We start from the raw sequence: 25,391 nt of genomic DNA, 5'->3' as shown, positions 1-25,391 counted from the left end.
GTCTATATTCCCCGTTTTTCACTAACCTCTCCCAGCCCCCACGCCAAACCTAACCTCCCCCCATGCCTAAACCTAACCTCCCCCAGACCCTAACCCAAAACCTAACCTCTCCCACCCCCACGCCTAAACCTAAGGTCGGCATTGCGGCTTCTAAGGTGAACGACCGCCAGTCCGAATAATGGAAGTTAACGTTCGGAGTGGCAGCATGTCGGAAAGGCAGAGGAACCCCCTATACGAGGCATCAGCCGAGCAGCATTTTGGTAAACAAACCCACCCATCTCAAGATGTCCAAGATGGCGCCGTCCAGAGTGGCAGCCTAACTAGTAGCTCGTCTGTGTTGCTGTCTTGTGTGTTTCTCTTCGTTCAATTTGTTATTGCCAACATGTGTTTACATGGCAGTAATTCTTACTCGAGGGAAGAGCTTCTGGCACTTAGGAAAATGGGTAGTGCTGGCACTATGCACCCAATTCCTGAGGAACTGCGGTACAAATACAGAGGCTGCAGAGCCGGTGCTAAGCTAAGGGCTAAGCGGCTGGAAAGACGGTGGAGATTCAAGCCCTGTATTCCCTCGGTGTTGATGGGGAATGTAAACTCGCTCGCCAACAAGACCGATGAATTGGCAGCCCTGATCAGTAATGAAAAGACCTACCGGGAGTGTAGTCTTCTGTGCCTCACGGAAACGTGGCTCAATGGCGACATCCCCGATGCTAATGTGGATATACCCGGCTTTACCACTGTGCGAGCGGACAGGGACACGAAGCAGAGTGGCAAGAGCAAAGGCGGTGGACTTGCACTATTTATCAACAACAGATGGTGCAACCCCGGACATGTGACAGTAAAGGAGACGCTTTGTTGTCGGGATACTGAACTGTTGGCGGTGAGTCTTAGACCCTACTATATGCCCAGAGAGTTCACCCACACCATTGCTGTATGTGTTTACGTTCCTCCACGGGCGGACATTGGTACGGCGTGTGACGTCATACACACTACTATAGCGAGGCTGCAAACACAACACCCTGAAGCTTTTATTATTTTATCTGGTGATTTTAATCACATTACCCTGGACTCTGTGCTCACTGCTTTTTATCAGTATGTAGACTGTCCCACCAGGAAAAACAGAACAATTGACCTTCTTTATGTCAATGCAAAGGAAGCCTACAGCGCCACCCCCCTGGCCCCGCTAGGAAAATCAGACCACAACATGATTTACCTGCAACCTCAGTACAAGCCTCTGGTTAAGAGGCAACACACCACCACACGCTCCTTCAGGAAGTGGTCTCCGGGAGCCGAGGAGACACTCAGGGACTGCTTTGAGTCCACTGACTGGAGTGTGTTGCAGGAACCTCATGGTGAGGACATAGAGGGTGTCACACAATGTATTACTGACTACATGAATTTTTGCATGGACATTGTTGTTCCTGTTAAAACTGTGCGCTGCTTCGCCAACAACAAGCCCTGGATTACAAGCAATGTTAAAGATATCCTCAATAAGAAAAAGAGGGCTTTCAAAGAGGGGAACCAGGTGGAGCTGAGGAGCGTGCAGAGGGAACTTAAGCTCTGCTTGCGTGAGGCCAAGGCATCCTACAGGAGGAAGCTGGAGTACAAGCTGCAGGAGAACAACATGAAGGAGGTGTGGGATGGGATGAAAACCATCACGGGCTGCAAACAGAAGAACACTAGCTCTGCTGACTGTACTGTTGAAAGGGCGAATGAGTTCAACCTCTTCTTCAATTGTTTCGACGGCCCTGCATTAGCGCCAACAGTTACTGGCTGCCCTGTCAAACCCACCACACCTCCCCCCTCCCCAGTTCTATCCTCTCCTCCCCTCCCACACATCAGCTCACCAGACCCCCCCCCCCCCCCCCACAGCCCCCCCCCTCCCCTCCCACATATTATTACTGCCAACCAGATCAGAGGAGAGTTGAGGAGACTCAAACCCAGGAAAGCGGCTGGGCCGGACAAGGTGTGCCCAAGGCTGCTGAAAGCATGTGCCACTGAGCTGGGGGAACCCCTTCAGCACATCTTCAATCTCAGTCTCCAGCTGGGGAAGGTACCCACAATGTGGAAGACATCATGTATCATCCCTGTGCCTAAGAAGGGGCGCCCTAGTGTGCTCAATGATTTTAGACCAGTTGCACTGACATCTCATATAATGAAGACCTTTGAGCGGCTGCTTCTCCGGCTCCTCAGACCTCAGGTTCAACACGCTCTGGACCCCCTACAGTTCGCCTATCAGGAGAAGGTGGGTGTAGAGGATGCCATCCTCTACCTGCTTCACCGGTGCTACTCTCACCTGGATAAAGGAGGCGGTGCTGTGAGAATCACCTTTTTCGATTTCTCGAGTGCATTTAACACCATACAGCCGCTCCTCCTGAGGGACAAGCTGGCGGGGATGCAAGTGGACCCACACCTTGTGACCTGGATAATAGACTACCTCACTGGCAGACCTCAGTATGTCAGGCTAGGGGGCTGCACATCAGAGACTGTGGTTAGCAGTACAGGTGCACCACAGGGGACCGTTTTTTCTCCTTTCTTCTTCACCCTCTACACATCTGACTTCAGGTTCAACTCGGAGACGTGCCACCTGCAGAAGTTCTCAGATGACACTGCCATCGTGGGGTGTGTGAGGGGTGGACAGGAGGAGGAGTACAGGGGCCTGGTGGATAACTTTGTCACATGGTGTCAGTCCAACCAGCTGCAGTTGAACAAATCCAAGACAAAGGAGATGGTGGTGGACTATCGGAGGGCCGGGCCACCCATGCAACCAGTTTCCATCGAGGGGGTTGAGGTGGAGGTGGTCAGGTCCTATAAATATCTTGGACTGCAGCTGGATGACAAGTTGGACTGGTCTGAGTGCACGGGCACCATATACAGGAAGGGGCAGAGCCGGCTCTATTTCCTTAGGAGGCTGGGGTCCTTCAACATCTGTAAGAAACTCCTGCAGATTTTCTATGAATCTGTGGTCGCTAGTGTCCTCTTTTATGCTGTGGTGTGCTGGGGAGGCAATGTCAAAGTGAGAGACGCGATGCGGCTGGACAAGCTGATCAGGCGAGCGGGCTCCGTGATCGGTGGAGAGATGGACTCTCTGGTGAAGGTGGCGGAGAGAAGGTCTCTCAACAAACTACTGTCCATCATGGACAATGACAGCCACCCACTACACTCCACCATAGTAGGCCAGAGGAGCTTGTTCAGTGGCAGGCTGCTGTCACTGAGCTGCTCTACAGACAGACTTAAGAAATCATTTGTCCCCAGAGCCGTTCGACTTTTTAACTCTTCCCAGCGGGGGAAGTGAGGTCATGTGTGCCTTCGCTCTGTTGTCTCTGCTGCGTGTGTTGTTGTTGTTGTTTTTTAGCCCTGCCTGTTTTTATTTTTATTTATTAAATGTTCTCTATTAGGCACTCGGTCACTTTTGGTTTTGGCTTGGCACACGGTCTGTTAGTATCTTTTTATATATTTTTTTACTGTGTTTTTCTAATATTGTCTACTGTGTGTTTTTATTAACTGTATGTGAGCTGCTGGTACATCAATTTCCTTCGGGATAAATAAAGTATCTACCTACCTACCTACCTACCTACCTGGGTGGAAATGGCAATGGGACCTTATGGAGCCTGAGCTTTGGGAAGCTTGAGTGTCTGTCTCTATAACTGGCTGACCTTGTTTACATTTTAAAAACTGTAACAGTTCACACAAGTTTAACATGACATGCATATATCCTACATCAAACTCTCGAGCTAATTCTGCTCTCGCTCAGAATGTCAAAATATAAGCGATGTCATGTATAGTTTTTGAGATATTAACGTTTCTTTGGCACAACTCATACTAGTTAACTGCCGCATTTCTGGGTGGCTGTGACATCACGCTGATTCGTCCTATGAGAAATTAGTAAAACCACATGATTACTATTTAAATGTCTGTGTAGTGAAGCAGTAGTGTTTTAACAGCTTTTTCACTACTAACACCAAGTAGCAAAATTCACTGCTTGATTACTACTGGAAACACTACTGTTTTGCTACAGAACTCTACTGGTGTGTCGTGAGTAGTGTGTATAAACTACAGATTCACTGCACCATTCCTACATGTCACTACATAGCCACTACTACACAAATAGGTTTTGTGTAGTGATTCAGTAGTACTTTTTCATGAGGGTTAACAAGCGAGCGCCGATTTGCGAGTGCCGAGCCAACGTGATTTGCTTCTGATTAGGGAGTTTGTCCCCGACCACCAAAACCCGCCCGCCGAGGAATCGGAGCACTTAGTGTGAACTTAGCTTAAAACGCATCACGAGAAGCTTTATGAACTGTTTACGGGTTTGATCACTATTAACTTGGAGCACGTATTTATATGAGGTTTCTGATTGTGACTTTAAGTGCAGCTTCTTGCCAGAGGACAAAAGTCTCATTCCCTGTTTAGCAGTTGACTCGTGACTCCAACAGAAGGCACCTTACCCACCTGAACCTCCATGACACAGATTAGCACCAATCTAAAAATACTGCTGGAGATTCCACATGGGCTCTGTGTGCTGCCTGCAGGGTGTTTACTGTTTACTGTGTGCTGCCTAGGGATGGGGCTCGAGACCCGGTTCCATAAGGGCCCGGTTCCAAATTTATCAAAACCCGAAAATCAATAAGGTCCGAGCTTATCGATACTGTTATTGATACTAGTTGCCGTGGGTCCTCCCCCTCCCCCTCCCCTCTCTTTCTCTCTCTCCCTCTCTGTCTCCGCTCTCAAGCGCTCTGTCACTGGTGCTGTGCACATTGCAAGCCCGTGCACACATCGATTGTCTAATAAAAGTTTTAATTCGGCACGCCCCCTCGTTCATTTGTTTGCTTGACAGGCAGGGTGGCTGCACGTGCAAAGTGGTCAAAAGGTTTGGCTACATTTCACAAAAGCCTAAGATAATTCTGAAGCGAAATGCCATATAAGTGACAAGATTATTTCTTTTAAGGGTTAAACACAACGTCAATGATCAAACATCTTAGCATTGCCCATCAGATAAAACCAAAATGCAGTAGGCTAGTAGGAAAAGAGGTAGCCGGCACTACTTTCCAAACATGGCCGCCAACCTCTTTCCCTTCCAAAAAGACAGATTATGTGCATTTTGGATTAATATTTCATGTGGTGAGTACCTGAAGCACAACATGTATTTTGGCGCCGTGAGATGTGTGTTTTGGCAGATTTTTAACAGCTGTACCATTAGCCTCCATTCTATGGCGATAATTACTAACTTCACGACTGTAGCTCACTGTAAACTGAGCGGACAGTGCTGGTAAGGCATGGTGTATCTTGGTTATGTTGGGGGGATGTGGCAAAAAAGCTAAACTTCCAAAAAAGTGGTGGTTTAAACGCCTGGGCAATGGGCATTGCTCACTACAAATAACATGAGCTCAGCAGAGTCGGCTGCATGTTTGTTTCTCTCTTCCTTCTCGTCTCGCAGCAGCTGGCAAGAAAATAGTGTGCGTGCACATGGCCACGCACCGATGCATTCTGGTTCAAACATGTGACCGAAACTGGAGCGGGACTGAGCGGGTGATCGGTGCCGCTCCAACTTTCGCTCCGGTACCGCTCACCGCTCAAGCCAAAATCCCCCCGCTTCGCTCCGCTCACATGCTCTGCTGTGTGTGTGTGTGTGGGGTCCAGCAACAAGCGGCTGAAAAGGTTTGATTCTCATCCTGGCACCTGTTGATTCTGCTAACCCACCAATGATTGGGTCCATTTGTAATTTTCCCCGCTGTAAACCAAAACGTTGCATATCGCTGTTTGGGTCAGACAGAAATCTTGTGGCGTAATACAGTGCGCGGCATGTGGAGGAATACGGAAGGTCTACGGTCAAGAAGATAGTGCCAAATCAAAGGGCTGTTTTGACAGCAAGGTAAAGCACTGAAAATATTAGGGATGCACAATATGGATTTTTTCCAGCCGATACGATAACCGATAAATATATGCTCCTCCTGGCCGATAACCGATATAAACCGATAATTTTTTCACATTTTTGTATAAAAAATACAAGTTCTTGATTGATGATTCAATATTCCAGAACACTTCTGATATATGATTGTTTTAGTAAAGTGTATCACGCAATACAATTACTCAATACAAAAAATAAATAAAGGCTTTCATACATTGGAACCGAAAGCATATAGTTGCTTAGTCTGCAGATAAAAAACAAAAGGCATAGTAATTTAGACTCTTATTGTCATGTTGCTGGCAACTAAATGGGTTGTCTGAATTTTGCGTTGGGGCCAGTTCTATTGAAGTGAATGGGGCAGGCATGGAAAGCCTCACTATAAGCCATCATATCTGTGTCGTTTCACTTTTTACTGAAAAATGCTCCCTCCAGATTAAAGAAAAGACACTACAGTATGTGATGACTGGTGTTTTAATGTAAATGTGCTTATTTGTTTCCCTTATTATTGGTCTCCATACAGATCATGACTCTGCCCAGCAGCTAGTTAGCTTCATGTTAGCTTACATGTAACATTAGCGGGTTGCTTTTGGAGTTAAGACACAAACCCTGGATGTTTCATTTCGGGTAAAGCATGAGGTTCTCTATGGTTTACGCCAGTTCTGGGAGTATGAAGTGCTTTAAATGGGAGGATGTTTGAACTAGGTAGGCTGCCTGCTGAACTAGGTAGGCCACGGCCAGATAGCTATCGTTAGCCACCACAACAGCTAACGTTAACGCTAAACAAATCCGCTACCTCATCCCCACGTTTGGTTTCACGTAACGCCATTTCAGACTTTCCCCTCATCTCGGAAACCTTGCGGGACATGTATTGCAAATTGCAAATGCGACAACAATATAGCTCTGCTTCCAATGCAAAACAAAGCCAAGTTGGCGCCGTAATATCGGCTTTTATTTAATGGAAAAATGTCCATTATCGGAATAATAAATAATAACGCAAAATGGCCATATCAGCCGATAATTCAGCGGTCCGATAATTATCGTGCATCCGTAGAAAATATTCTTAATATAGCGTACACTTAAACCACTTGTTACTCATTGCGTGGCTCGGGAGCAAGCCTTAAAGCTAAAGGTAAAGGTAGGTTCTGGCAGAAAATAAACATTCACAAAGTGTTTTCTACGTGTGAATGTGCCGTTCCGTAACTTAAATAATTAGCCCAGGCGCGTCTCTGTGCGTTCACCCATTTCAAAGATATTGCAGGATTTTCTGCTGGTCGCTGGTCATGATTTCCCGGCAAATTTGGCGGATGTGATGTTCTGCGCGTTCACGAGCCTGCCTCTTGTCCTCCTGGCTCTGGCCGGAAATATACCAACGAAGAAGAAGGCTAACAGGCAGCGGCTAACGTTATGTTTGCTATGCCTGCAAAAACAAACAACAACACAGACTCCAGTAAAAAGTTCAAACAGAAAAAGCAAGAAATGTTTATCTAGACAGACTTCACACAACTACTTGTGTGAAGTAATGTAACAGTTGCAAAAGAATTTGCCTAACGTTACTACCGTTATGCTTATGGTCATGGAACATTGTTTGACTGACTGCAGTTAGCTAGAGTAAGACTGCCGATTATAATGTCAGCTTGATGCTAAACCCAGCTAACGCTAACTAATAGGAGTCCGCTCGCTATATATAGATTACCACAAGCTGCACTAATAACGACGTTACCATCGTCTTGTGTGAAGTAATGCAACAGGCGCAAATATGCTTAACGTTACGACCGTTATGCTTATGGTCATGGAACATTGTTTAACTGTTCAGTTTGGTCAACACCAGGCATTAGACGGTACTGTATAATAGAGGGGAAGCAGGGTATTTCCTGGCTCACACTACCGTGAATATACATTTCCCCACAGCCAAAAAATAAAGCCAATAAAGTAAAGTAAATCAAATCAAATCAAATCAAAACACGACCAAACCTGCCACAAAAATGTCTGATAATTCATCCAGAATCCTTCCTGGGCATCTCAAGACTGGTCTGACCGATAATTTGTCCAGGTTGCCATTTTCAAGTGACTTTTATGAGTTAACGTTACAAAGTAACCAACAGCCTGCTGCTTACAGATAGGACCTTTAATTGGTGGTTCTCAGCATACATGTGATTCAACGTGGAATATTGCAGAATCTTGCCCGCCTGGTGATTGCTATTATTATTTCTCAATAAAGTCTTTCTGCAAAAGTAATTAAGTATATCTTAAAATAGTGGATTAAAAAAAATCTATATTGTTTCGTTTAGTTTTTGGTCCGAGTTAAATGTTCTATGGCCTCTCCTGACTCTAAATATAGCTGAATCGCTTGGTTTGACCAAGTAAAACTATTTATAGATGGATTTTCCGAAATATTTATGGAAAAATGAATGGTGGATGAAATCCTTTGGTTCATTATGCCTAACGAATTGGGTGTGACTTTGGCTCTCTATTGAATTCAGTTTACGGTCCATTTCCATCCTAATCCCGACCCTGTTGTGTCCTGGAGCTGCTTCCACCAGCAGGCCGGCTCGGAGCCAGTCTTAGTTCAACATGGCCGCCCGTGGGTCAGCAGATGAGAAGAATCACTCTTCCCATGTATCACTTCCTGTTTTCCTTTCCCAGGACAGGAGCCTCTCTGAGACAAGTGTCTGAATGTGTTACCGTGATGGGTACCATGGTTACCATGGTGCTGTGAAAAGGCTCGACTGTCCCGCCTCCTGGACCGGCCAGCCAACTGCTTCATCCATTACCGCCCAATGACAGCAGCCTTTAGCGCGCGCCTCTTGCCCAGAACCGGCCAATCACAGACGATGTTTGGCTCTTGCCAAAAACATCGCCCATGCACTCTCTGCTTTTATCAAAAGTCAACGTAGGCCTCTCTGCTGGGGATTTGCCCGGGAGATGCACTCACTACTGCAGGATGTGTCTGTAGCTACGTGTGTGTGTATGTGTGTGTGTGTGTGTGTGTGTGTGTGTGTGTGTGTGTGTGTGTGCGCGTTGTGTGTGTGCGTGCATGTGCGCTCGTGTGTTTGTGTATTTGCATGCGTTTAAGAGTCTTTCTTGGCAAGGCGTGTGCTGGCTGCTGAGCACAGATGTTCCTTTCAGAGGGAGTATCAGGAGAGGAGAGCTGAGAAAAGGAAGAGAGCCAAGCGAGTCTCGGAGGCGCCTCGTTGTCCCTAAATGAGATTACGGCATCCCCTCGCCCCCTGCCCCGCCCCCCGCCCCGCTCCAGGAGGGAGCAACACAATCATTAAAAGAGGGGGGGGTGGGGGCGTTTTTCACATGGCAAAAGAGGAGAGTTTTGTCACATTTGCGCATATTGCTTCAGAGACAGGCTTACTCCCCCGTACAGAGTTTATGGGGCCACAGCACCGGAAGAAAAGGAAATGTATCTCTGAGAAAATGGCAATGTTGCTCATGCTTTCTTTTCATGTAGATAACAGCTCAAGTAAAGCCAGGATGAAATGATCACAGCATTGACGTGTGTGTGTGAGATAGTCACTGACTTAACATGCTTTGAATAGTGCCAGGTGCTGCTGGGTTGAGGAGAGGGTCAACTGCAGGATTTTGTTCAGAGAGCTGTCGGGTTCTGGAATTAATCTGTTGCAAAAAAAGAGGGGGGAAATCCGCCCACGGGGGGGCACTACAACCATTATGTTTTTAGGCCTTCACACTCACAGAGCCATTGTGACATCATCACATCCCTTCCCTGTTTCCCACTGATGATGTCACCAATGATGTCACTATTGTAGAGTGACATCACTGATGACATTACAATTGGCTTGCATGAAATCACTGATGACATCATTCAGCTAACATGACGGTTGCTTGAGTGACATCACTGATGACATCATCACTGAACAGGCAAGCTCGACATCAAAGGAGCTTGCCTGTCCGGTTTTGGGGGAAGATCTCTCTAGGGCTACACTCTAAACAGCCAATCCCTGACAGAGACGACAAGGTCAGCGGGCAGTGGGGCAATGGTCAACTGGAAAACACTGAGCGACTGATGTCATGTCATGCCCCACAATCGTCAAGTGGTGTCATACCCAATGATGTGGATGACGGGGCACGAGTTTAGTCACCCCCTCCCTGCCCCAAAAAAGTGTGCCCATTAGAGCATTCACGACTAGTGGATGTTACTAGTCGACTAGTCGTCCCTAAAGGTAGTCGACTAGTCGACTTAGTCAGTTCCCCCCCCCCCCAATAAAAATGCTCAACTCACGTCAAAAGGTCTCAAATACAACCAGGCAGCAGGGCTATTGAGATGCAGGCATAACTAATGTAGTAGGCGGGACCAACCTGGGGGTATGTGAAAAGCAGAGCCCTCGATTGGCTCTGAGAGGTTGTTTACAAATTTACCGCGATCTGATTGGACTAAACCCAGCACGCTTGTCTGAGCTAGAGATGCTGATTGAGTGACTGCAGTAACAACGCCACTAATGTTTCCAAATAGTTTAAATTCTGTTTAGTTAAAGCAGCTACGAGCAAGATTTCCGATTGTTATTAAACAGTCTATATTTAATATCAATGCCTCACATCTTACCTCTAATAGTAGATGAGACCAATGCCGAGTGAATTGGTGAGTGCTGATGATTATAGTCTGTGTGCGGACCGGGCAGATCAGGAAGTGAAACGAAACGGTTTACAGCGGCCACTTCGGCCATAACCACAAAATTACTTTCAAACAAACTGAATATAACAATAGATGTTCGCGAGAGTATAAAGCCCTTTGAAGTAGCGAGGAAAGCCGTCCTTGTTTTGGGTCGGTTTACGGCAGCTGTAAACCGTTGCTAGGCAGAGCAAAACGGTTTACGGCCGTAGCAACAGACCCAAAACAGATTTCCTACTGTCTGACGCAGCACCGCCGTGCGGAATAACAGCGCAGCGGCTGCAAGTACGAGGGTCGAGAAGTGCCCGTGCCGCGTGCTCGTGCCCTAAGCAGAACACACACCTAGCATGTTGGTCGCCTGACGCGCACCCTCTAGCTTGTTCAACCCTATCCATAGCTAAGCAAGAGGGGAAGAAGCTAACGAAGGAAGCTTAGCAACTCTGAAGTGAACTATAGCAACCTCCAAGCCGCACCCTGAAGAACAGGGAAGAAAGTCACCAAGCCTATTGGCTAGCTAACGGCTAGCGTGAGAGGAACTTACTAGCTAATCTGTGAAGAAGCTACAAGCAAATCCAGCAGGCTAGCACACGTGCATGTGCACTGGTAGTGTAAGCGGCTATAATGCCTAACCCGAAGGCAGAAAGGCAAAGCTAACACAGCCTGTCTAAACCCACAGGAAAAGCAAGCGTGACTAGCAGCAGACTAGCTAATGCTAGCGTAATGAACCTGAGAGACAGGCGCGAGCTAACACAAGCTTGTGAAAGCGAGCCTCTACCATGAGTACAACACGGGGAAGCGAGCGTAACCATGCAAGCTGAAAGCTAGCGGCTAACCAAGCTAGTCAATCTCAGAATGAAACTCCTCAGCCGAGGAGAGAGGTCAAGAAAAGCTAGTAGAAGCTATTGCATGGCGGCAAAAGCAACACTTAGCAGACAGTTTTATGAGCTAACAAATAGAAGGCGAAAACACTCTTAGCTTTCAATGAAGCCGGAACCGCCGCCCGAGGCGAAGAGGACAGGTTCGGAGCCCCGATGCCTGTCTGGGTCTCGTCCACTGAAAGCCTGTAGTTTGTTAGGCTGAATTAGACGGCGGTAGCTTCGGCTAAGAATGCAACTTATGTTAGCAAAAACGGAGCAAATCAATGAGCGACCAAACAGTGGGCTGGATAATGCAGAAGTGAGTTGCATGAGAATTGGGCGGACCTGACGCAATCACAGGGATTGGTAAGTGGGTGGCCGCGTATAACATGCCACCTACTGGTGGATGGGTTGTTTCAAAAAGGTCATTTTTGGAGAAAAATTAGTTCATCCAGTGGCGCTGCTATGGCAGCGATATGGCACTAGAGTGAGAGCTCGAGGTTCGAAACGGAGTAAAACCAAGAATGACGTAGTGTTAATTTCGTCGACGAAAACTATGACGAAAAATGTTAGTCAACTACCTTTTTCCACAAGACTAAGACGAGACTAAAATGTTCAGACTTTTAGTCGACTAAAACTTGACTAAACAAAAAGAGGATGAGGTTGACTAAATATGATAAAAACTAACAATGACATTTGACACAGGACTAAGACTATGACTAAATTTAAAAATAGACAACAAAATGAACACTAATTATAGACTGTTTCCCCCCCTCAATGCAGCAGTTCAGGTTCCTGTGATGCAGCATTATAGATCTAGCTGACATTTAGCTGTCTTAAAAACATTTATAGTAGTTACAACAGAACCCGCCCAGTCTTCGCTAAGGGTCTTATGTGTATGAGGCGTTGTGTTCCCTTGCTTGTCTACATTATATCCAGAGAAGTCCGAGTGCTTTCCACACAGCACAGCCAGCCTCCCTCCATTCTCCCCTCAGCTGCGGGCTGAGCAGGGACTGTAAATACGGTCCACTTGTCGTTGCTACCGCCGTACGCCGACACTGGCCCGGGTGGGCAGAGTCACCATTAGCTACTTTCCCTGGGAAAAAGTTGCCAACACTGCTTCGAATTACCATTACTAGTGCAAGCATCAGCAGATTCAACAGTTTTCATTGACTAAAACTAGACTAAAATACTCAAACTTTTAGTCGACTAAAACTTGACTAAATAAAAACAGGATGAGGTTGACTAAATATGATAAAGACTAACAAGGACATTTAACACGGGACTAAGACTAAGACTAAATTAAAAAATAGCAGACAAAATTAACACTAGTCGACTACTATGCACATTGTTGACTAGGGGTTTTACTAGTCGGCTAGTCGACTAGTTGGTGAATGCCCTAGTGCCCATGGTGCATCATCCCCAGTGTCTCCACCCCAGGCGCGCAAGATTTCTAGTTTTATTTATTGAGGGAATGTTGCAAGCTCTTCCAGCAACGCGCTGCTTTTTTGTGTAAGGTGGTAACACATTTTTTTAAGTGGTAAACTTCCAGGTGATTCACCATACAGTAACTGTATGGTTTCAGGTTGTCCGTATCGGTACGTCCGTCCGTATATCTGATGTTCGTTAACGCGATATCTGAGGAACGCCTTGACAGAATTTCATCAAATTTGCCTCAAACATCCACTTGCACTCAAGGATGAAATTATTACATTTTGGTGGTTAAAGGTCAAAGTTCAATGTCACTGTGACCTCACGAACGCCATTTCCAAGATCATTAACACAATATCTGAGGAATGCCTTGACGGAATTTCTTCCAATTTGGCTCAAATGTCGACTTGGACTCGAGGATGAACTGATTGGATTTTCGTGATCAAAGGTCAAAGTTCAAGGTCACTGTGACCTCATGAATGCCATTTCCAAGTTCGTTAACGTAATATGGATCGAGGATGAACTGATTAGATTTTGGTGGTCAAACGTCAAGCTGGACTCCTGGGCTACTTCTATGAAGGGCGTTTTAATTAGACTTTAATAATAATAATATTTCATTGTTTTACACTGCAATGAGTCTTGCTCCGGTCAGATTCTGAAACATAGCTGGATTCTGTAATGTTTTTCTTGGTCATTGACCAGACATGCCAAATTGAATTTTCTCCCTACTGAGAGTCAGCAGGCAACTCGTTTAGAGGCCATTAAACCCACTCCATGTCACTTCTCATACTGAAAAGTGCAGTGAAGACTAACAAATGGCAGCGTTTGATGTGGAGGTCGACCCTGCTGGTTGGTCTCCTGTCCTCCCATGGGGGCTTTCTGTACCTGCAGCCTGTGGAGCGGCACGGCCTTGAGACGACCAGCTGGCCGGGGAACGTGCCGCGGTCTGCCCCCGCCGTGCATCCCCCGCAGGCCCGGCTCCAGACCCAAGTTACAGAGGGGGCCTGCCCCTAGCTTGGGGGGGCCAAGCTACCCAAGGGGGGTCCGGGGGGATTCTCCCCCAGAAGAAGATTTTGTACATTTTAAAGTAAAATTTGTCAACCTGGTGCATCTGAGAGCAAAATGAAGAGGCTAAATCTATGAAGAACTACACACATCTCTAATGTGTTGTGACTTTACAAATAATTAGGCCTAAACAATTAATATGAAATGTATTTACACATTGTGCACAAATTGCATTCATTGTGACAAATTTACAATAGTTAATATCCAGCCAGAATCATTGCAAATGGATGTTCAAAGTAACAGTTAGCAATAGCATTCAGTTAATCAATGCCTAATGACAGCCAGATTCCGTTTTAAACTTTAAAACAGAAAAACGGAAAAACGTTTTTAGCCAATTTTTTTTTTTTTTTTTTTTTTTTTTTTGAATGGGGGGGCCAGTTTGGGGAATGGGGGGGCCCGGCCCGGTCAGGCCCCCCGCTAATGCCGGGCCTGATCCCCCGTGACCCCGCTGCCCCCGGCCATGTCTCCACTTCCTTTCTGGGTAAACATGGAAACATGTTCAGAGTAAACCAGGGTTTCCTGAGGGCCACGAGCTGAGCTACATCTGTAAACATCAAAGTCAAGGGCAGGAGGGCTATTTCTGATCACTGTTTTGGGACATTTGATCACATAGAATCTAAGGATTCTGCTGAGCGTATATATATATATATATATATATATATATATATATATATATATATATATATATATATATATATATATATATATATGCCACTGGGGGGTGCTGTGGGTGTTTTGATTGCCAAAGTAGCAGAAATGAGATAACAGAGGAAGAAGAGAGCATTACAAACATGGCGGACTCACAGTTTGTAAATAGTAATAATAGTTTACCTGAGCAGATAAAACTGTCACCTGCAAGATATGCAAGGCTACAACAGCAGTACCAGCGCTTTGTATAAGCATCGCTACACCCGGTGCCGGGTACTACTTTGTGGAGTATCATAATGGAATAACGTTTATCACCATCATGCACTTTATCATGGCGTTTCATGGTAAGTAAGTTTTGCACTTCTGTTTGCAATGCATTTCCCTTTATACTTTTTCTTACAATAGCCACAATTTATTAAACCCATTATAATAGAGATGGCGATGTTATACACAGGTTCTTGTGTTTCACGCACGGGTAAAATGTGTCAATCTAGTGCTCATTCCACATTGGCAACAATGAATGTATCAGTCACTTAATGTTTATTTCAATAAACCATTCGTAAACGTTATGCAATCTGTGGACATGCATGTTAATTGTCGAGATTGCTATAGTAGTTTCACAAGTTATATCTGAAGTTGATCTCTGTTATTACGTTACTTTAGTGCATCATACGCTATTCATCAGTCTGAATAGCGTATGATGCTCTGAAAGCATATCAATCAATCAATCAACTTTTATTATCAGAGACAAGGTCCATAGAAAAACACATACATGAACAACACTTAACACATTGAGTGCCAGCCATTTTTTCAATCCTGTAGGTAAGTTGTGCCAGGTTTTTTTTTGAGGATTCTGGCTCATTTTACAACAGCCGAGGATTCTTTTCTGTTAAGACTTCGTGAACACCAATCATCTAAAAATAACTAATAGAATGTGTGCTTTCTCTGTCTAAAAGAGTTAGTTTGCAGAGTTAGTAGTTATGTAGATATTAGCCGTTGAGTACAGCATGGTTTTAGCGTATGAGACAGCAAGCTGAGATAATCGCAGTTTTGTGAAATTCAATCAAACAGCAGAACAGTCACCTGCCTGTGATTGTGGGTGCCCTTGGGCGAGACTGTATACTGTATTGTGTGTGTGTGTGTGTGTGTGTGTGTGTGTGTGTGTGTGTGTGTTCGCACGTTGCTCCGCGGCTCTGGGGGGAGGGGATCTCTGTCCGTTCTTTGCCCCCGCGGCGTGTCTGTCTCCCGCTCTGTGTGTGCTCTCTCTCTCTCTCTCTCTCTCTCTCTCTCTCTCTCTCCTCTCTCTCTCTCTCTCGGGACTGGGGGGAGGGGGAGAGAGAGGGAGAGAGTGTGTGTGTGTCTCCGGGCTCCTCCCTCCGTCTGTGCTGCGGGGGAAGGATTCTCCGCGGCCGTCTGGATTGTAAAACTGTTTCTTGAGGTTTGAGTAAGCTTTTGCGATTCTGGTCTTATTTATGCGCGGGGGTGCTCGAGTGTGTGTGTGTGTGTGTGTGTGTGTGTGTGTGTGTGTGTGGGATCGAGGGAGTTTTCGCCGAGCTGCTTCCTTGAAAATTACACTGTGGCTTTCTCCAGCGCGCTGGCTGGCTGCTCTGGCTGTGGCTGGCTGTGGCTTCTCTCTGTCTTGGGAGAGAACTGTCGCCACTTAGTGGTCGGTAAAATAGATTATACACATTCTCTTCCTCCCAATAGTGATATAGAAGACGTAAAAGGAGTTGATTGATGTCCCACCGTCCAAAAAAAAAAATGTTTATGTAAGACGAGATAGCTCGTCTATGGCACTTAACCGTTGGATTATGTAAGACGAGATATCTCGGCTATGGCACTCAACGTGTTAAGAAAAATAAAACACACAAGAAAGAATTAAGATCTATAGAATGCACCTATACCAATAGGACCACATTCGTGAGTTGTATCTCACAGCACTAAAAACAGGGTTGGTTAGATGGCTATGATGGCATTCTGGGACACATTTAGCCCATATAGCACACGCCGCTGTCTATACATGTCATCATCAGACCATTTGGTCAGTGATGAAGTGACCCAGATATTTTGTTTTATCACAAACAGACAGAACATTCTCTGACAAATAATAAGCAGGAAAAGTGAGATCCCTGCCTCCCTTTTTTCTACAGATCATGACAACACTCTTTTTAGCATTGTATTTAACGTCAACTTTGACACCATAAGCAGAACATAATAATAACTGTTGGAACCCAGCACTGCTGGGGGAAAAGATTGCCAGATTGTCCGCGTACATAAGATGGTTTACCAGGGTGTCACCAATCATACACCCAGTACACAGTCTTAGCTGGACAGATAAGTCATCCATGTACAAATTAAAGAGAGCAGGGGAGAGTAACCCCCCTGCCGGACCCCATTACCAACACCAAAGGGGGTGGAGACTCTATTCCCCCACTTCACCTGCATGCTCTGGTTGGCATACCAGTAAGACAATATACTGTGTACATATTATACTGCCAGGCACACCCCTTTCACTCAGTTTTAAGAACAGTTTCTGATGATTGACTCGATCAAAAACCTTGGAGGCATCAATAAAACCAATTAACACAGAAGAATTCTGCCTTCTATACAATTCAACAGTTTCTTTCAGGGCGTATATACACAGATCAGTAGTAAGCTTAGCCTTGAACCCAAACTGATTGTCTGTAGTAGAAATAAAAAGGCTCAACCGATCAAGTAAAATTATTTCCAGTACTTTGGAAAGCACACTGGCTATGATGCGCTATTCAGAGCGACCGAAGGTGGACATAACGTTGTTGTTGAACAAAGATGTTGAACAAAGATTTGTTTTAACAACCATTTTCTACATTATGCCATGAATTTAAACTATTTGGAGACATTAGTGGCATTGGTACTGCAGTCACTCAATCAGCATCGCTAGCTCAGACAAACGTGCTGGGTTTAGTCCAATCAGATCGCGGTTAATTTGTAAACAACCTCTCAGAGCCAATCGAGGGCTCTGCTTTTCACATACCCCCAGGTTGGTCCCGCCTACTACATTAGTATATATATATATATATATATATATATATATATATATATATATAGATAATGGATCTTTTATCAGCCTTAATTTTATTGGCCATAGCACAGAGGACGTCATGTATTTGATACTTTCCTCTCCTGGGGTCTCATCTATCAAACCTTGCGTAGAATCCCTACTAAGGTTTCCTGGGACTGTGTTGATGACTAACCTATCAGTGACGGCGCGCACACCTGAACGCGATTCCTTACCAGCAGCTGCCACAGTGATTACGCACGGGGATCTGCCCCATATCCCGTCCTCTGCATCCTCAAATCCAACCAATGGTCAATGCAAATCACAACATGACTTACAGCGCATATAAACGAGCCTGATTATCAATTCAAAAGAAAAAGAGTGGCAACATGTTGCTGGCTACAGTAAATGCATGACTAGTGCAACAGAGGAAAAAAAGGAAATAAAACCTGTCTGATTCAGAGATGGAGGGGGAAAAAGTGGGATTTGGTGCGAGAATGTTATGTGTATTATAACATTGCACCTGAAACATGTATTACTCACTGTATTCGCTTCAGTCAGCAGTGCCGAGGCACACCGCGCGCTGTGTGACTTTCATCCCCTCATCTCGCCACTGTGCCAAATGCGCACACACAGGCAGCCTGTCACCATGGATTATCTACTTAAAGGATGGCTTTACCGTGGTGAATATGAAGATTTATTAAATGTAACGCACCTATGGAGTTGGAATCCGTTGAAAGTTTTTGAATCGATGGTTCCTAGTGAGAGAAATCAAACAAAATCCACTCTGTGGGGTGGGGTGACGGTGGGAGGGGAGGGACGGGTGCGAAGGGGCAAAAATACTCCACTTCCCACAATGCACTGGGCTCGTGGCCTTCTAATAAGTCCACGCCCAGCCCGCAGGCAGGCCCTGGTGGCGCTGGCTAAAAAACAACATTATTCACGCAATCTTGCTACTACTCAACTTTACTTCGTTCATCAAACGATAATGGCAAGGGTTAAATGTGTAGTTAGCTCGTGCATGGCGAAGAAGAGGAGAGAAGCAGAGGAAACGGGCAAGGGCTTATTTTGCATTGTTTCCCAAAAGATTGAGCGCTACGGCTAGCCTACTGTAGGTAGCTAGCATTAGCATAGGGCTCCATTAGCTGGGACCTGCGAGTTTGCAGTAGTCATTTCAAAGAGGACTATCAATGTTCTTTTCTAGCTACGGAGACAGCTCAGAGTCGGAAAATATTGAGGGAAGACTGCTTGCAATAAAAATCTACAGCTCTATGTCGATAGCTGCAATGTACATATTTTATTCATTTTGATTTCGTTTTAAAATGCTTGATTTTACCTGTCTTGTCTTTTCACCATCATCGCTGGCCAGCCTCCCCTCGCTGTCTACATTTTCACTTTCCAGGACTTGGCATATATCATCAATTTCAATTTGTGAATTATAAAGTTATCTACAGTATATATAGATATATCTTTTTTTACATCACTTACCACAGCAAGTCAAGGATTTGAAATCATTCAAATATGTTTTCATTCAGATGTGAATTCAATCCATAAGTAACACAATGACAGAATGTGGCTTTTCTGGTCATGGGTTTCATACACTTTCTGTAATAAAACATCTAAAGCAAAAATCTTATCAGATGTGGTGCTCTGGACATAATCTTATCAAATGAGGGTCAGGGGTCTAATTTGGCACAGTTTAGGGGTCCTTGACATGAAAAGTTTGAGGACCACTGTCTTAGAAAATGCAGTAGGATTTCTATGACAAACTGATCTGTGATTTCTACTGGCATAAATGAATACATTTTATAGGTTGGTGTGAAAATCAACAGCTCTGCATCCCATGTGTTTATACTTTGTTTTTACAACAGTAAAAAGTTCACGTTTCTTTGTTTAACACAGTAGTATTGATGCAGGTGCAGAAATAGATGCCAGCAATAACTGCTCAAAGACCTCAAAGGATCTACTGCATCTAATGTAAATATCAACCTATTCACTAGAGCTTTTACAACCCCATACCGGCATGACTGATTAAAGTGGCAAATAACCAAAGCAACATATATTTTAAATTTTAATACAGGTTCTGACAATATATAAACACTATCCAAAATTTTATAATAAGATGTAGCCTACAGAAAATGAAAAATGTATGTCTAGCAAATTCTAAGATTTCGAAAATGTTCTTTTACGCCATGGATTGTTTGCTGGAAGCCACGGTATTGTTTATCAGGTGAAGGGTACATGGATCGCCTGCACAACACGCTGGCAAAACAATACGACGATGCCTCCCTCTCTCGCACTGTAGTCCCCACTGGAGGAAATGTCGATAGGCTATCAGGCGACACTGTCAGAAAAAAAACAAAAACAAACAAAGAAAAAACAGTATTAGAACGGCAAGCCTATTTTCAGTGTAACGTTTGACTTACATACAAATGTTCTGCTAAATATTATTATGCAAAAAACGATTGGTTATCATCATAATCTACTGCTAGCTATCAGGACTAACTTTACACCAAAACAGTATGGTAACGTATTGTTACACGTATCGTTGTATCGCTATGAAAAACATAATCACATAATTATTTAATTTATTCCCGGATGCCACTATAAGACCAAAACAGTATATTAATGTACTACACGTTCTGCTATTACAGTACTCACTCGATGCTGCTGTCTCTTCTAGTTTATTTTCCGTCTCCTCACAAAAGTTTCTAAACCCCAAAGATCCATGGTCCAAAACATTACACATCCCTGTCGTTCCTCGGCATATTCAGCGACTTCTTCAAGAAGAAAATGGCCTCTCGCTGTAGCAGAGCGATCCATCGGAGCACATTTGCGGCAGCGGCACAATGCAGAATTTGTCCCCGGGACGGGCAGCCTCGGGGCCGGGCTGTGGTTAGTCTCCGGCGGCCTGCTCAACTGCCGCGCAATTCCTCTGCACTGTAATCTGGCTCATATGGTGTTAAGTAGCCCTGAATGTCAGAGTTTATTAGCACACTTTGGAAATCGTCTTCATCCATATCAAACTCTTCAATTTCAGCAGGAATATTTCCTTCAGCCATGGTTGAGCCATGGTGAGCTAAGTTAGCTAGCAGTCGATGCGGGGCTAAAAATATGGCTGACGGAGTGTTTTGATTTTGGAGCTATGGAGGCACGTGGAGGCCCCCTAGAGGCGGCACCATGGCGGCACACACACAACAGAGTTGTAGTTCCAATCAACAGCTCTTCCGCATGTGTAATGCACCGCTCTGACGCGGTCGTGACGTAAAACACGTCAGAGCGGTGTACTAAAAATGTGAATGATAAGGGAGATCAGCCAGGTGGGTTGAGTGAGGGGAGGTAAAGGCTGCCCATCTACTCATACTACTGACATTGTAATGATACAAATCTGGTTGAAAATCAGTAAAGCCGTCCTTTAATTCTAACAGATTTCTGCCATTAAAAATTCTCTGTAATCTCTGTCATCTGCTTGCTAATTATGTGTGTCAATTATGTTCTTATCACCATTCAATCAAAGAGTACAACTTCAAGTGTAAATGTCACATTTTGGCACTCACATCCCATTGCAATTGTGTCCATAGCACCAACATGTTATGATAGCCTATTGTAGCCTAGATTTTTTCTTTTCATTCCATTGACATTATTATGCAGTTTTGAAGATAAAGCAAGGTAGCCTACAATGAAAACAATATAGCCTATGATATGTTTATCTTGCCTTTTATTGGGCCTATATGATTTGATTTGATTTATATATTTGTATCGTATTTCCTTTGTAATATTTGTTCTTATTGTAGATCATAATTAGGTCTACAACTTTCACCTAATCATTTTCACTTTGATAGGCTATGGCGTATCAGCATGTGTTATCTATTGGGCTGTTTTTGCCAATGAACTATCTATGCATATATAAATAAATAAATAAATAAATAAATACCGTAAATGACCATTAACAGCCCATTCATGACCACATTTAAATAATTAATCACAGACATTCAAATTCCAGTGTTGGCTGGTAGACTATGATTTTTCCAATGTTCTAAACATTTCCAATGACTTGAGGCAGGGCGGTGCACGGGGAAAAACAGACTTTATTGACACAGGAGAGCTCATTCAAAACAATTTTTTTACAACGAAATACAGGCCCATAAGTTAGGTCTACATATATTTTCCAAACTCATTCATGGCAAAAAACTATTATCTCCGCTTATCACAACAGAGGGAAGCACGCACTTCAGTTGGACGGCGGTCTGGCATTTCGGATTTGGAAATAATTTGTGTGGGGATGAGGCGCTTATGTTCTCCGTGACTTCTCGCCACTAAGCAACTGCGGGCGCTGGACTTAAAGATGGTTCAGAGTTACTTTGTGTGGGATAAGGTGCGTATGTGTGCACTTCTCAGTCTTCGCCACTAAGCAACTGGACTTAAAGATGGGTCAGAGTTTGCGTAGATTATTTGCATAAGTTGTCTTGTTTACCTTTAAACAGGTTTGTTGTTTTGTTTTTTACATCTACATGTCTGTGTCGGATACCTTTGCAAGACGGTACTGGGTGGTGAAATACGGATTGGATCGAGTAGATACTGTAGTCACTGGACAGGTTAGTCATGGTTTTAGTAAGGATCCTATGCCAGCATTGATAGATGAGACCCCTGGACTGGTCAAGTTTACTCCTACACCGGGCCCCATGAGAGAATGTCATCGTTTAGGTAATGGGACAGAAGGAAAGGAGACAATTTCAGGAATGCCGAAGTCAGCCAGTTCAGTGGGAGCATTAACATCAACGGATCTCTGCACTGCAGTCATTCAGTGCATTACATTTTCTCCCTGCAGTCAGGGAGAACATGTAATTGTCCTTCCATAGTCCTCGTCTGTCCACAAAGTCCATTCCCAGAAGTGGAGTCTCGCTCCTCCTTCAGAGGATCTCTGGGAGTTTGACGGACTCCCCAGGCGGCACTCTTCAATTCAGCATACATAAACTATAATCCACGGAGCAGAATACAATGGTCTTCTTCCATCAAAACACATCGCATGGCAGGTGGTCTAAACCTTCTGTCCACTGCATTGCAAGACATTTTTTAAGGGGAGTCTGAGGAGGAATGCCTTTCCCTCTCAACGTTTACTGTTCCCAGGTCGTTCCCCCCCCATTTCCATCACTGTTCATAACAAGCCTTTTACAGGGTGCAACTTTTGCCAGTAAGCAAGGCAACATGAATCAAAGCTTATCAAGCGGGTTTCAGGAGCGGGACCACACCTCAATCAGGCTCTCACAGCCACGCCTGTTCAGGTGGACCACACCTTAATCATGCTCTCACAGCCATGCCTGTTCAGGTGGACCACACCTCAATCAGGCTCTCACAGTCACGCCTGTTCAGGTGGACCACACCTTAATCAGGCTCTCACAGTCACGCCTGTTCAGGTGGACCACACCTTAATCATGCTCTCACAGTCACGCCTGTTCAGGTGGACCACACCTTAATCATGCTCTCACAGTCACGCCTGTTCAGGTGGACCACACCTCAATCAGGCTCTCACAGCCACGCCTGTTCAGGTGGACCACACCTTAATCAGGCTCTCACAGTCACGCCTGTTCAGGTGGACCACACCTCAATCAGGCTCTCACAGTCACGCCTGTTCAGGTGGACCACACCTTAATCATGCTCTCACAGTCACGCATGTTCAGGTGGACCACACCTCAATCAGGCTCTCACAGCCACTCTGCACCCCCCTCCCCCTCTTCTCTTCCTACCTCCTCCTCGTTCTATCTTTTATCAATTAAAGAAAGGGAGTCTGTCGGAGCCGGGCATTCTGGCAGACTGGCAACGCAAGATTAGCTTCATCTGTTTCCACTGCATTACTCGCATTTACCTTTTATCGATACACCAACTTTTCCACTTCCCCCAAGCGTGAAAGCTTTTTTGCTATATTTGGAGTTTCCCCCCCGCATTTTCTGGTGTTTACAATCAAGTTTTTCATGCACAAATTGGATGGAGGATGGAAACGCATCTTCGGTCTGTCTTTCTCTCTCCACTGTGCAACGTGCAGAAACGTGAAATGAAATGTGGTGAAATTAAAAGAATGTACTCAGTGAGTGAATTGATGACATCACTGATGATGTCATCAGTGGGACAGACAGAGAAACAAACAAACAAGCAGAGGCCCAGCTCCCTTTTATATAGATATAAGATAGATAGATAGATGTACCCATGGTCTGAGGTCTCACTCCAGTCCATTTCTGTAACTTCACAAGTCAAATCCACTCGGGTCAACTAGTGGCAGTGCAACTAGTAGCACAATAGAACATTTTTACTTCCGCTTTTTAAGTCTATTTCTGTCAGAGAGCCAAAGGAAACAAGAGGACCTTTTATGCACTGGAGTACAGAAATGCCCTACTTAGCTGAGAACCACTTGAGCCAGCGCTGAGTCACTGAGTTCACTTCCTGTCGACAAACCTGACGTGACGTTTCGTTGTGCGATGTAACAGCTAATCAGGGTGGTTTCTTGTTCCTTGTGTTTCCCCAGGCGGAGTTCTCAGAGATCAACCTGGCGTCCTACGTGATCTCAGGCTGCACGGTCGACATGCAGGTCACCAAAGGGGGCACCAAAGTGGTCAGGTAAGACGTGGAGCCAGGTGGGGAGCTCGAGTCCTTCAGCGACTCGGCTTTCGACGCATTTGCCAATGCAATCTGTGAGCTGCCTCAGTGAGCCTGCACAAAGACTCCACTTCTTTTCTCTCAGTGGCATTAAGCATGACTGTGTGCATGTAACGCTGCTTTCACTCAGACAAATCAAGGCTAGAACATTATGATGCCAGTGGGAAAGGCAAAAATAACAAAGACGGCTATGTGCCTCGTGGCTCACCTAGTAGCACACGTACGACAGAGGCACGGTCCTTCGCGCAGCCAACGTGGGTTCGAATCTGACCTGAGGTCTTTTGCCATCCCCTCTCTCTCTCCCCACCTTTCCTGTCTGCCTACTGTCCTATCTGAATAAAAGCAAAAATACCCCCCCCCCCTACCCAAAAAAAAGAGCGAACAAAAAAACAACAAAGATGGTGATTACCGTCATACTTATATGCTTTTACTAAAACACAGAAGTATGAAAAATATTCAATCTTTTCACCTCATTCTACCTTTTCTTGGTTCTCAGAGCCACATAGTGCCAGCCACAGTGTTTCCCAATGTTCCCAATGTTACAAAATGCCTCTTATACAATGAGGAATGTGATCAGCGCCCTGGCTGTGCTGATAATTCCCATAAAGCCGTAGCTGTGTATTGGTAGCAATGCCAACTATTACGTAGTCTCTCAATGCCAGACCTGAGTGTTCTTACACTAATACACTACACGTTACTGCATGCGACAGGTCTCTCTCTGGGTCTGATACAGATTTCTACTGTTCTACAGTTCTCTCCTTCTTATCCCGCCTAGTTTCAGACTGGACTCGCATCGTGATTGGTTGATTAGATCAGCTAATGTGCTGCATGCCGTCCAGGGTCAGTCCACCGATCCTCATCCTGTTTCCCAAGCTTCTCGGGAAATATCAGCTAATCTCGGTGTTGTCCTCGGCACGGTTTCATCACGCAGTCTCGTCAAACATCTTTCTTATCAGTGTTGGAAGTTTGTTTGTGCAGGAAACGGCCTAACCATGCAAGGATAATTACAGGCCAGGGGTGGTGAGACCAGTAAGAGGCCTGGGTTACAGGTTACAACATTATTGATTGAAGTTATGATGATGATTATAGTTATTGATTATTGTTTACAGGTTTAACACTGCAACCTGTTGTGCAAAGTAACACTGATGTTATTGTGTGGGTGGAATA

General features: G+C 45.0%; 1 protein-coding gene across 1 annotated transcript in view; it reads left to right on the top strand.

Moving 5' to 3' along the window:
• Positions 1-25,391, top strand: part of syn3 (synapsin III) — a gene marked incomplete at both ends in the record, with an annotated part of 317,937 nt that overhangs the window by 56,632 nt on the left and 235,914 nt on the right. The window contains one exon of the mRNA XM_083657267.1: positions 24,094-24,185. Coding sequence (XP_083513393.1) covers positions 24,094-24,185 — 92 coding nt within the window. The remainder of the gene's footprint in view (positions 1-24,093; positions 24,186-25,391) is intronic.

The sequence above is a fragment of the Poromitra crassiceps genome, assembly GCF_964638095.1.
Source record: "Poromitra crassiceps genome assembly, chromosome: 2".
Lineage (NCBI taxonomy): Eukaryota > Metazoa > Chordata > Actinopteri > Beryciformes > Melamphaidae > Poromitra > Poromitra crassiceps.
Note: the sequence above shows the minus strand (reverse complement) of the source record. Positions and strands in the feature narration are given on the sequence as shown.